The following is a 12,637-nucleotide window of genomic DNA, read 5'->3' as shown; positions in this document are numbered from 1 at the left end:
CACAACAGGAGGCGTGAAGATGCGCCGTCCAGCGGCCTCCTCGGAGGGCCTTCCGACAGGCAGAGGGGTCGGCCCTTAACCAGGAGCCAGAAAAGGTGGCCTGGTCCCGGCTGAACACGCGGGGCACCCGATGATGTCTTCTTCCCAGGAGCCCCCGAAGGACCTGCCACATCAAGACAGCCTCTCCTCAGGAAGAGGGGCGAAAGGCAGGAGAAGAAGGCAGGGGACGCACCGGTGCTCTCGGTCACCACTTCCAAGTCGATCCCTTCGGGCTGGTCCTCAAATTTCTCCAGCTCGGACAAAGTGGGCTTCACTCCATCGGTGATCTAGGTCAGAAAAAGAGGCAGCGATTGGGGAGGGGGAGGGGAAATTAACCCAGAGAGGACCCTCGGGACAGGATCCAGAACTGGGCCCCAGGCTGGCAATGCTTCTTTTGCTGATAGAAGAGAATCTCTGGGACTCAGGTTGCCTGGTGGGGTCCTTGTTACTCTCTCTCAGCTTGGTGGTTTCATTACCCAACTAGATAACATCATCAGTGCTACGAGGTGTGTGTGTGTGTGTGTGTGTGTGTGTGTGTGTGAGCAGGGGGGAGGAGGAGGAGGCAGACTGTGAGGTCCTTGTTACTCTCTTGAGCTTGGTCGTTTCCTTTCAGATGTTTCATTACCCAACTAGATAACATCATCAGTGCTACAAGGGAGGTGTGTGTGTGTGTGTGTGTGTCTGTGTGTAGGGAGGAGGGGGGGATGAGGTGGCGCAGTGGTTAAATGCAGCACTGCAGGCCACTTCAGCTGACTGTTATCTGCAGTTCAGTGGTTCAAATCTCACCGGCTCAAAGTTGACTCAGCCTTCCATCCTTCCGAGGTGGGTGAAATGAGGACCCAGATTGTTGTTGGGGCCGATATGCTGACTCTGTAAACCGCTTAGAGAGGGCTGAAAGCCCCATGAAGAGGTATATAAGTCTAACTGCTATTGCTATGGCTATGATGACAGTGGGGTCCTTGTTACTCTCTTAGCTTGGTGATTTCCTTGCAGACATTTAATTACCCAACTAGGTAACATCATCAGTGCTAGGAGAGGTGGGTTTGTGGAAAGGAGGAGGAGGAGAAGCACTGTAGGTTCCTTGAAGCTCTCTGTTGATGCACTAGGGGCTAGAACACTCAGTAGTGGCACTGATGGTGTGATCTAGTTTGGTACTGCAACGTCTGCAAGAAAACCTCCAAGCTCAGGAGCACCGAGAACCCAGGAGTCCCCCCTCCTCCTTTGCCTCCATTTCAGAAACTCCAGCCTTGATGACATTCCCCAGCATTAAAAACATCCGGCGTGAAAAGATTAAAAATAACAAGGGACTCGATGAAAAGGGACAATGCTCGGCCTTCTCCGGGTTCCATCTGCCAGCCAATGCCGGCTGGCGACCCCCCCCCGGGGGAGAGCCTTGTCTGTTGCAGCTCCGGCCCTCTGGAACGAGCTCCCTGTTGAGATCCGGACCCTTACTACCCTCCCAGCCTTCCGTAAAGCTACTAAGTCCTGGCTATTCCGGCAGGCTGGGGGTTGTTGAAGTACCTGTCCCGAGGGTCCTCTCTGGGTTAAATGCAGCACTGCAGGCTACTGCTAGATCAGCAGGTCAGCGGTTCAAATCTCACCGGCTCAGGGTTGACTCAGCCTTCCATCCTTCCGAGGTGGGTGAAATGAGGACCCGGATTGTTGGGGGCAATATGCTGACTCTGTAAACCGCTTAGAGAGGCCTGAAAGGCCTATGAAGCGGTATATAAGTCTACTGCTATTGCTATTGCTATTGCTATTGCTACCCACCCCGGTTTCAATTGTGCCTGTTGTGGTTTTTTAATATTGTTTGTATTGTCTTATTTATTCCCTCCCCTGTTTATTGTGAGCTGCCCAGAATCCTTCGGGAGTGGGCGGCATACAAAACCAATAAACCTAAACCCAATGGGCATATCGGTGCGTAAAATATTGGTCCATGGGCCTCGAACCACCACCACCACCCCCTGCCCATCCCAGACTCCGAAGAAGAATCCCGCCCCTCCAAGCAGCCCCCTTCCTCACCACAGCCAGCATGGCGAAGCTCTTGAAGAGGAACCCTTTCCGGCTGTAGCGATTCCCTTCGAAGATGAGGAAATCCCCGTCGGAGGCCACGTCACCACCCAGAGATCTGGAAAGGGGGGGGGGGAGAGAGAGCTTTGGTGAAAAAGGCCCCACCGGGGGAGTGGATGTCCACACGGCTGCCCACCCACCCCCCTCCAACAAGGCTGAGTGAAGCCAAAGCAGACCAGGACAAGGCAACAAAGAGCAGTTTCTCCCCAAAGCAGAGTTGGAAGGGACCTTTTGAGGTCTTCCAGTCCAACCCCTTGCTCAGGCGAGGCACCCTACACCATTTCACAGATAATGGTTCTCCCGTATCTTTTTGAGAGCCTCCAGTGTTGGAGCATCCATAACCTGGTGGCAAGCCGTTCCACTGATTAATTGTTCTTTTTTTTTTTTAAACTGTTTATTTCATTTTCATTTTATACAATCACTTATATACTGTGCATTTAAAAAAAAAAGGAAAATCAATAAACACAACTCATCTTCCACCATAAAAAACCAACATAGCACTTCAATCCCCCATACACCCTTTCTTCTCCCCCTCCAACTTTCATTTCTCCCCTCCAACATTCCCCTCTTCTACTTCCCTTCCCCCTCAAACATTCCTTTCTCCCCTTCCCTCCATCTCAACCTCCTTACATTCCCCTCTCACTCCCTCTTGACTTCTCCCTCTTCTTTCCCTCTACTCCTCACTTTGGTGTATCTCTACAATTCATTAATATATTCATTTTGTAATTTACACTAAAATTAAGAAAAATGAAAAAAAAAAGAGAAAATAAAAGAAAAAAAAGAAAAAAAGAAAAGAGAGCAACAGTATACAAGTGCATTCTTATTGTTCTGAAAATTGAGACTATATTTCCCCCCTCCCCCCTCCCCCCCATAAACCCCCCTCCCTAACCCCCTTGATTAATTGTTCTTAATGTCAGGAAATTCCTCCTCAATTCTAGGTTGCTCGCCTCCATAATTAGTTTCCATCCATTGTGTCCTGCCCTCAGGTGCTTCGGAGAATAGCTTGACCCCCCTTCTTATTTGGGGCAGCCCTTCTAAATAGTGGAAGGTGCTATCGTGTCCCCACAGAGGCTAGATATACAGGCAGTCCTCAACTTACGGCAACTGAGCCCAACGTTTGTTGTTAACTGAGACATTTGTTGAGTTTCCCCCTAGTTTTACCACCATTTCCTTCCACTTTTTGTTAAGTGAAGCAGTGCAGTGGCTAAGTTAGTCAAATGGCTGCTAAGTGAATCAGGCTTCCCCCTTGACTGGCTTGCCATGAGGTCGCAAAAGGGCGTGGCCCTGGGGCCCTGCGACCATCGTTAAGTCCGAACCAGTTGCCAAGCCCCTGAATTTTGACCACCTATAACACTATGGCAGTGGTTCCCAAACTTGGCAACTTTAAGACTTGTGGACCACCAGCTGGCTGGAGAATTCTGGGAGTTGAAGTCCACAAGTCTTAAAGTTGCCAAGTTTGGGAACCACTGCACTATGGGGATGCTGCAAAGGGCGTAACTCACTCACCGGATCTTTTCCGCATCAAAGAGGCGCTGGGGGGGACGCTTGAATTTCTTACATTTGGCCACCCAATCTTTCTGCAAACGGAAAAAAGATTTGGACGAAAACTTAAAACCTTTGGAAAAAGGGGCGAGGACAAAAGCTTGTTATTCATTTAGCTTTTTGCATTTTATTGTCTGACAAGAGTTTTCTCTAGCGCTCTGACTTCAGTTTCCTTTCTCTCTCTTCCTAACCGCCTCAGCTGATTCGGAGAACAGAAAACAAGGATTCAGCTGCAATAAATACGCAGTCGGAGGGATGCGAGGATATGTGAAATAATATTCCAAATAAGGCTGTAATTGTCTTACAAAACGTAAGACCAAACGTTAACAAGGATTAAGGGAGGGAAAAATGGAGGCTCAGCAGAACATTAAAAAGGTTCGACGTATTTAAATCCGGAGGTCTTCCTGTGAGGCCGCACATCGCCTACCTGGCTCATGCGAGCTTTGATGCGATCAAAATCGATGCGTGGAATCATCTTGAGCGAGATCTGATTCTGGCTGGGCTCCACGTAATCTACCTAGCAACAAAAGAAGGAAGTGGCTCACAATTTGTAAAAAAAAAGGCTTGCAGGGGAGTGTGTCAAATAATTGAATTTTGAAATATGTATACCACTAAAAAGAGGATCTATGTAAAACTGTAAAGATGAAAGATGTTTATTGGAACGTAGTTATCAATACCAGCAAACATTAAATGAAGTGTGCTCAGTGTGCTGAAATACACCACGTAAATTAATTGGAGAGAGTGGAAAGGAAAGGTAGAGGCAAGGAGAAAGAGAGGAGAGGGAAATAGAAGGGAGAGGAGGAGGAGGAGAGAAGGAAGGAGTGGAAAGAGGAGAGAGGAGGGGAAGTAGAGAAGAGAGGGATGGCAGAGGGAAGAAAGGAGGTAGGGAGGAGGAGAGAGGGAAAGGAGATAGGAGGGCAGGTGAAATAGGGCAGAGTATGGTGGATTGAAAGCAGAAGGGCAAATGACGGCTGTTCTCGGTTGAGGGAATGATATAATAATGGACAATACAAAATAATTTCTGTTCAGATGTAATGGTAGACTTGTGATTATACGTATGAAATTGAAATAAAGTTTTTCAAAGAAAAAAGAAGTCGCTTTGGTCAGTGCGGAGGGTCTCCGAGGGGAAATCTCACAGGCACACACAGACACACAGAGGAGGTCCTCGCCTTACAACCGCAATGGAGCCCAGAATCTGTTATGCTAAGTGAGAAACTTGTGAAGCGATGTTCGCCTCATTTTACCACCTTTCTGGCCACAATCGTTAAGTGAATCGCTGCAGTGCTCGAACTAGTAACGCCGCTGTTAAGTGAATTGGGCTCCCCCACTGACTCGGCTCGTCGGAAGGCCACAAAAAGGGGATCGCGTAACCCCGGGACACTGCGACCGTCGTAACTTGTGAGTTAATTCTCAAGCCTCCGAATGTAAATGACGTGGCCGTGGAGATGCTGCAACGGTTGTTAAGTGTGAGAAATGGCCGTAAGCCTCTCTTTTCGGTGCCACTGTAACTTTGAACGGCCACGAATTGAACTGTTTTAAGTCGAGGACCACCTGTAGATCCCTGAGAATCTCTTTTTCCTTCTTTCCAGTAAGTTTCCCCACCCCCATTCTTTTTATTTTGGGGGGGTGGTTGGGTTGCTGTTTCTGGTCTTCTGAGAAGGGCTCAGGTTCCCCCGTTTCCCTCTGAAAGACCCCCCCCCCTCGAAACCCGGCTCACCTGAGCGATGTCACTTTTGTAGATGCCCCTCTTGAGCCGCACCCAAGACTTGGGCTTGAGGTTGGTCATCTCCTTCACCACCTTCAGGACGTCGGTCATCTCCTTGATGGGCACCATCTGCTGGTTCCAGTAGCCCATCCGGAGGTTGCCCACCCCCTCGATGGCCTGCTTCACGTGGGTCTGCTTGTAGGCCTCCACGTAGATGTAGCCCTTCACGTGCTCGGGAGCCACCACTGACTTGATCTGCAAGGGCTGCGGAGACACACACCGGCAAGCTGGAGGGAAGGTTACGCCACTCACCGGCCAGAAGCCTCCCCCCCCCCCGCGGTTACTGCCAGAAACACCCCAAGGGTGAAAGGCACGAGACGGCGGATTCAAGGGTCAATCACCAGGAGACGGGTGAGTTTTAGTTCCACCCTAGGCATAAAGTCTGTCTGAGTGACTTTGGGGCCAATCATCGGGAGACGGTGAGTTCTAGTCCTGCCTTAGGCATGAAAGCCAGCTGGGCAATTTTGGGCCAGCCCCCCCCCCTCCTCTCTCTGCCCAATCCTCCTCACAGGGTTGTTGTTGTTGTTGTGGGGAAAAGCTGATGGAAGAGCATTGCGTTTGTTTGCTATTGTAACGGCTGGATATCAATAAAAATAAGGCACCAGGAGAGTCAAAGGCTCCTGTGCCTGAGGATCAACCTCCCTGGTTTTTCTCCAGAGAACTTTTAAAACAGGACAACAGTCCTCCACAAAGGCCTTAGCCACAACCCTACGTGTAGCCAGATCAGTGTTTCTCAACCTTGGCAACTTGAAGATGTCCGGATTTCAACTCCCAGAATTCCCCAGCCAGCATTCGCTGGCTGGGGAATTCTGGGAGTTGAAGTCCGGACATCTTCAAGTTGCCAAGGTTGAGAAACACTGAGCCAGAGGATCCAGGAAAGATTCTACGGCCAAGCAGCCAGGCCAAGACCCGGGGGACTTATGAATGGACTGGGGCCTCCCCAGTGGTGAAATTCAATTTTTTTTTACTACGGGTTCTGTGGGCGTGGCTTGGTGGGCGTGGCAGGGGAAGGATACTGCAAAATCCCCACTCCTGGGGCCAGCCAGAGGTGGCATTTGCCCATCCTCCAAACTACTCAAAGTTTCCGCTACCGGTTCTCCAGAACCTGTCAGAACCTGCTGGATTTCATGCAAGGACAAAGCCAAAAATCAGGCACATGGAATCCTCCTCCTTCCCCCACTTCCCAACCCACTCACTGTGTCCGTGAACTGGTAGGCGATGAACTTCCTCATCAGGGCGATGGCAGTGGAACGCTCCTCTCCAATCTGGAGGGGGAAACACAAGAGAAGCGGTGGCGGCAATCAGGACTCCAGCACAGCCCCAGGGCCACCTGACCTCACCCCCCGCCCTTCGTGCCACAGGCGCCGCTTAAGGCGCTTCAGGATCTAAAGGATTAGCCGGTGACAGCACCAGTGCCTGGGGGACGCCAATGGGAGCTCTCTTCGTGTCCACATCAAGGGAACTGGAGCCAACGACGGGAGCTCAGCCCACCGCAGCAGCACTCGGGTCTCAAACACGGGCTTGCTAAGCTCCAACCCAGCGTCCTAACCCCGTGAGCCACCGTGCTTCCTGCCACCTGAACGGAAGTCAAATCAGCCCCTTCATGAGGATAACCGAGTTCGTTTGTTTATAACATTTATCGGCTGCCCATCTTATCCACAGGGTGACTCTGGGCAGCTTAGTTTTACATACATACACATATACACACACAGACACACACACACACATGTTGTATTTGTGCTGATAAATAAATAAATCAGCACAAATACAACACAAATGTAACAAAGGCAACAGTAAAAATATTGGATTTCTGTCTGGATGGTCTCTTGTGACGAGCCGATGGACAGAGAATGGAAGCAGTCTGCTTCCTCCCATATTTGAGCATACCAGGGATTGTGATACTAAATGAATGAATGAATGAATGAATGAATGAATGAATGAATGAATGAATGAATGAATGAATGAATGTATGTATGTATGTATGTATGTATGTATTTAAAGTTACAACCCCCGGTATGCCCAAATATGGGAGGAAGTCCACTGCTTCCATTCTCTGTCCATCGGCTCGTCACAAGAGACCATCCAGACAGAAACCCAATATTTTTACTGTTGCCTTTGTTACATTTGTGTTGTATTTGTGCTGATAAATAAATAAAGGGAGACTAGTATAGATCTATTTCAAGCTATTTAGCTCTCATCAGCTCATCAGTAAGGGTATGGCTAGCTGATGAGAGCTAAATAGCTTGAAATAGATCTATACTAGTCTCCCTTTATTTATTTATCAGCACAAATACAACATATATATATGTGACACCATATATACATACATACATACATACACATACATACATACATACACACACACACACACACATATACATACATACATACATATATTAGATTTTACAACCCCCGGTATGCCCAAATATGGGAGGAAGATCACTACTTCCATTCTCTGTCCTTCGGCTCGTCACAAGAGACCATCCAGACAGAAACCCAATATTTTTACTGTTGCCTTTTTGTTACATCTGTTGTATTTGTGCACACACAGTTAAAACACACACAGTTAAAACATAAAAGAAAAACATTAAGACCAAGGAGACGTGGGGAGGGAAGGTATGGGAACTGTTATTACTCAATCAAACCCCTCCATTGCACTGTTCCCCCACCACTGGGGGCCCGGCTAATCCTGACCCATGTCAAGACTTACCTTACATTTCACCGTCCAAAGATTGGGGTCCCTGAATGGGAGGGAAAAATAAACCCCGTGAGGTTGCTCTGTGCCGTCCAAACAAGCAGTCCTTTGCTCCTTGGGCTGACTCAAGGAATCTTGGTGGGCCCCTTCAGCTACCACCACCACCATTGCCCCCTGCCCCAAACAAACTCTCCTCGCAGCCCCCCGCCCCACCCGGGCAGGTAAAATCCGTCATCTCTTACTTGACTCCCGGAAGTAGCTGCTGTTGTGTGATGTCATCAGAAAGCTCGTCGGAGCCGCCGTACACACTAGAGAGACCAAAGGAAAAAGGAAGCCTGGCTGAAAGAGGCCGCGAGAACCCAGGAAACGGGGCCGCTGATCAGAGACCGAAGGGGACTCTTAGCCGAGGAGATGCCCCTTACTCACGTCTCGCCCACGGAAGACTTGGCGTATTTCTTCATGTAATACTCGCCCAGCTCTTCTTCTCTTTGGTCCCTGAAGAAAGTGGGAGAGAGAGAGAGAGAGCAGAGTAGTAGGGGGAAAAAGAGGAATTGTTGGAACCACCACAGTAGTAAAGGCAGCCTTTACAAGTTTGGATCTATGATATATACTGTATGCTCTTTTGTTCCAAGTAGAACTTGCTTCCTGTTACAGTAAAACAGTTGAGCAGTAAAGCACATGGTGACTGTATTCTTTGCTCTGTGGTGCTGTATATAAACAGAATTTGTAACAGGAATGAACCAAGTGGTTGTTAAGTCCCCCTATGACTGGGGGCTATTCACATAGAGCCAAGGTGGTGCAGTGGTTAAATGCAGCACTGCAGGCTACTTCAGCTGACTGCAGTTCTGCAGTTCGGCTGTTCAAATCTCACCAACTCAGGGTTGACTCAGCCTTCCATCCTTCCGAGGTGGGTAAAATGAGGACCCGGATTGTTGTTGGGGGCAATATGCTGACTCTGTAAACCGCTTAGAGAGGGCTGAAAGCCCTATGAAGCGGTATGTAAGTCTAACTGCTATTGCTATATGTGGGTGTTCTGGGCTGTTATTATATTTTATTAAATTATTTGCTATCCAGCTCTCTTTCACATGACTCTGGGTGGCTGCTAATCTGCTAAACCAACATTATAGATTAAAAGCAAGACAATAAATAGAGTATTAAAGTTAACAAAGAAATAGCTAAGATAGTGATGGGCTATATAAACAAGTAGGGTCATCTACTTAATCCAGGGTTCCCCAAACTTGGCAACCTCAGGTAAGGAGGGAGCCCAGAAGAGTCAGCCCCCACCCCCTTTGGACTGCCCCTTTCCTATTACCTCCACAAGTTCTGCAGTCTTCGGGCTCCGGAGCGGTCTTCGTCCAGCACCACATTGTCGATGTTGGAGGCTAAGAAGAAAGACAGGAGTTAGCAAAGGGGAGGAGAGGAAGGAGAAGCAGAGAGACAGTGGGCAAATTGGAGGAGGAAGCCAAAGAAGGAAGGACCAGCAGCCTCCGGACATGAAGCTCTGGTGGCGGGGACAGCCCACGGCTCTCTGCGAAGTCTAGAAACGCTTACCCGAAGAGCCAAGAAAAAGGAGGAAAGAAGGAAGGTAGGAAGGAGAAAAAGACTTTTGCAGCTCTTGCAATCCCCCAGAAAGCTACTGATAACTGCAGCTGGGCTGCCTTGTTTCTATGCTGTGATGCTCCTGTGGCCTCCTCAGGATATTCAGGAGCGTGACCCGTCAAAACCGCGGTCCACTAAAGCGCGCCCGATTAAAGCGCGTACGTGATGTCATCATCAGCACGACAAATACGACCGCGGAGAAAAAAGGGCGCTTTAAAAACCGCTTTTACAGCAAGCCGATTCACATAAAGGTAAGGGTTAGGTTAAGGGTTAGGTTTAGGGTTACGTTAAGCGTTAGGGTTAGGTTAAGGGTTAGCGTTAGGTTTAGGGTTAGGTTTAGGGTTAGGTTTAGGGTTAGGTTTGGGGGGGTTAGGCTAAGGTTTTCGCGTTAATTTTAAGTTTACCGCTCACAGCGTGCTGTTTTCGTCGCGCTGTGATGACATCACGTACGCGCTTTCGTCGAGCGCGCTTTAGTCTACCGCGGTTTTGTGGTGGAACCATTCAGGAGAGGCCAAAAAGCAACAGCAGGCTTGCATAATTGTTTACGAGGGGATGTTTACACACCCGAAGTCCCTGAGCATAGAAAAGAGGCATGCAAAGAGAAGCAACTGGGTTGAAACCAGAACTCTTTTCCTACGCACAGAGATAGACTGGCACCCAAGGACATGAACCGAGAACCTCAGCTGCAGATCTTGCCGGTGGCTTTTGAACGCCTGGACCACTGGACACCCTGACCCCGAGGATCCCTGCGCTATCTGCAGCAGCTAAGCCCGCGGGGCGGGGGTGCTCTTCCCCTCCCCGTTACGCTGCCCCCATTCATTCTGTCCCACCTGGCTGAAATGAAGCAGAGAAGGAAGGCAGCTGGTGGAGCTGGAATGGAGAGGAGGAAAACAAAAAACTATCTTACCTTCGATTTCTTCTGCTCGGGAGGAGGAGGTGGTGGTGGTGGTGGTGGAAAGGCGGACAGTATGAGCCAAATAATATCATCAAAACCAATCACAGGGTGGAGGTGAATGGGGAATAGAAAAGCGGAAGGAACAAAATTAAGATGAGGCACGAACCAAGCAGAAGCGAATGAGATGCACGGAAACGCAAAGGAAGTGGGGAGAGGGGAGGGAAGCGCTGGGGACAGGGGGAGGGACAGCCTCGGGGGGCAAGGGCTGGGACCCGGACCGGGGGGGGGGGGGAGGTGTCTCAGAGGCACTCAGTTAGCGCCTGTTACATTGTCAGCTACCGCGCAAAATGGACCCTTGTGCATCTCCGCCAGCAAAGAGATGTTTGTTTGTAATAACCAACACAGTTGGTTATTACCTTTAAAGCCCTACATGGCTTAGGGCCAGCGTACCTTCGAGACCGCCTACTGCCACATACCGGTGAGACCCCACAGATTGGGCCTCCTTCAGATGCCGTCAGCCAGACAATGTCGGCTGGCGGGCCCCCGGAGGAGAGCCTTCTCTGTGGCTGCTCCGACCCTTTGGGAATGAGCTACCCCCAGAGATCCGGACCTTACCCACTCTCATGGCCTTCAGGAAAGCGGTTAAAACCTGGCTATTCCGGCAGGTCTGTTGACCTCATTGTTGAGGTCCAACCCTGATTAGAATGAATGTATGTGGTGTTGTGAATTTTAAACTGTCTTGTTCTTATTTTCCTTTCCTTTCTCTTCTTTCTCCTTTGTAAGCCGCCCGGAGTCCTTCGGGATTGGGCGGGATATAAATTTTAATAATAAATGAATAATAAATAAATAAATTTTAACCCAGCCATTGTGGTTTCGTAGAAGTATTTTGTTTCTATGGGTTGGGAAGACAGGGTGCAGGCATCCCAGAGGGGAGAAGAAGATGCTGTTTCTAACTCTGATAGGAGGAAGCAAAGGGGGGAAAAAAAGACAGAATCTTTTGAAAAGTAGCCATAGGTCAACAGACTTTAAGAAGTCCCCAATCGTAATAGGAGGGAAAGGAAAAACCTATTCAAAGTTCTTTCAGCCGGTGGAAGGGCCACTGCTGAGAGCCACAGGCGGGGGCCCTGCAAGACGCTGAGATTGTGCTCCCAAAACCCCAACCAGCCTCCTGAAGGTTTTAATCCTGCCTGTGTAGGGAGTGCCCGGCGGGGAAGGAAGGTGGAGGAGATCAGAAACCCCATCACTACCGGAATTTAAGAGGAAAAAGTATGCCAGAGTTGTATGCAAGGTCTGGATCGATCCTGACATCTAGAGCGCTCTGGATCTCAGATTTCAGCCCAGGAAGCCGGTCAGCCCTACCTTTCTCCAGGATGTCCTCTGCTCCGTCCTCCCACTGATCTTCGTCTTCATACTCATCATCAACATCTGGAAACAAAGAGAACAGGAGAAACATGAGTCTTCCGAGAGAGGGCGGCATACAAAACTAATAAATAAATAAATAAATAAATAAATAAATAATATTAATAAAAATAATAATAATAAAATCGCACAGACTGATTATAAATTGCGGCACAATTCAGTAGCGCAAATGATCCATTGGAATTTGTGCAAAAATTATAATATTAAAACAGCAACAAACCGGTGGGAACATCAGCCTGAAAAAGCCACCGAAAATCAGATGGTCAAGATCTTGTGGGATTTCCGTATACAAACGGACAAAATACTGGCGCATAATACACCAGACATCACACTGGTTGAGAAAAATAAGGTCACAATCATAGACATCGCAATCCCAGGTGATAGCAGGGTCGCCGAGAAGGAACATGAAAAAAATCGCAAAATACCAGGACTTAAAAATCGAAATTCAGCGACTATGGCACAAACCAGCAGTGGTAATTCCAGTGGTAATTGGCACACTGGGTGCTATTCCAAAAGCACTGGAATTACATTTTAAACAGTTAAACATTGACAAAATCACCATCAGTCAAATGCAAAAAGCCGCACTGCTTGGATCTGCACGCATATTACGAAA

General features: G+C 48.8%; 1 protein-coding gene across 1 annotated transcript in view; it reads right to left on the bottom strand.

Moving 5' to 3' along the window:
* Positions 1-12,637, bottom strand: part of SUPT5H (SPT5 homolog, DSIF elongation factor subunit) — a 29,491-nt gene that overhangs the window by 13,870 nt on the left and 2,984 nt on the right. Inside the window, exons 4-15 of the mRNA XM_032227886.1 lie at positions 11,965-12,030; positions 10,618-10,629; positions 9,424-9,493; positions 8,538-8,606; positions 8,354-8,419; positions 8,127-8,157; positions 6,613-6,681; positions 5,369-5,620; positions 4,079-4,168; positions 3,616-3,686; positions 2,062-2,167; positions 233-326 (exon numbers count right to left, since the gene is read on the bottom strand). Coding sequence (XP_032083777.1) covers positions 233-326; positions 2,062-2,167; positions 3,616-3,686; positions 4,079-4,168; positions 5,369-5,620; positions 6,613-6,681; positions 8,127-8,157; positions 8,354-8,419; positions 8,538-8,606; positions 9,424-9,493; positions 10,618-10,629; positions 11,965-12,030 — 996 coding nt within the window. The remainder of the gene's footprint in view (positions 1-232; positions 327-2,061; positions 2,168-3,615; positions 3,687-4,078; positions 4,169-5,368; positions 5,621-6,612; positions 6,682-8,126; positions 8,158-8,353; positions 8,420-8,537; positions 8,607-9,423; positions 9,494-10,617; positions 10,630-11,964; positions 12,031-12,637) is intronic.

This window comes from Thamnophis elegans, chromosome 12, assembly GCF_009769535.1.
Source record: "Thamnophis elegans isolate rThaEle1 chromosome 12, rThaEle1.pri, whole genome shotgun sequence".
Taxonomy (NCBI): domain Eukaryota; kingdom Metazoa; phylum Chordata; class Lepidosauria; order Squamata; family Colubridae; genus Thamnophis; species Thamnophis elegans.
This window is presented reverse-complemented; position numbering and strand designations above follow the sequence as displayed.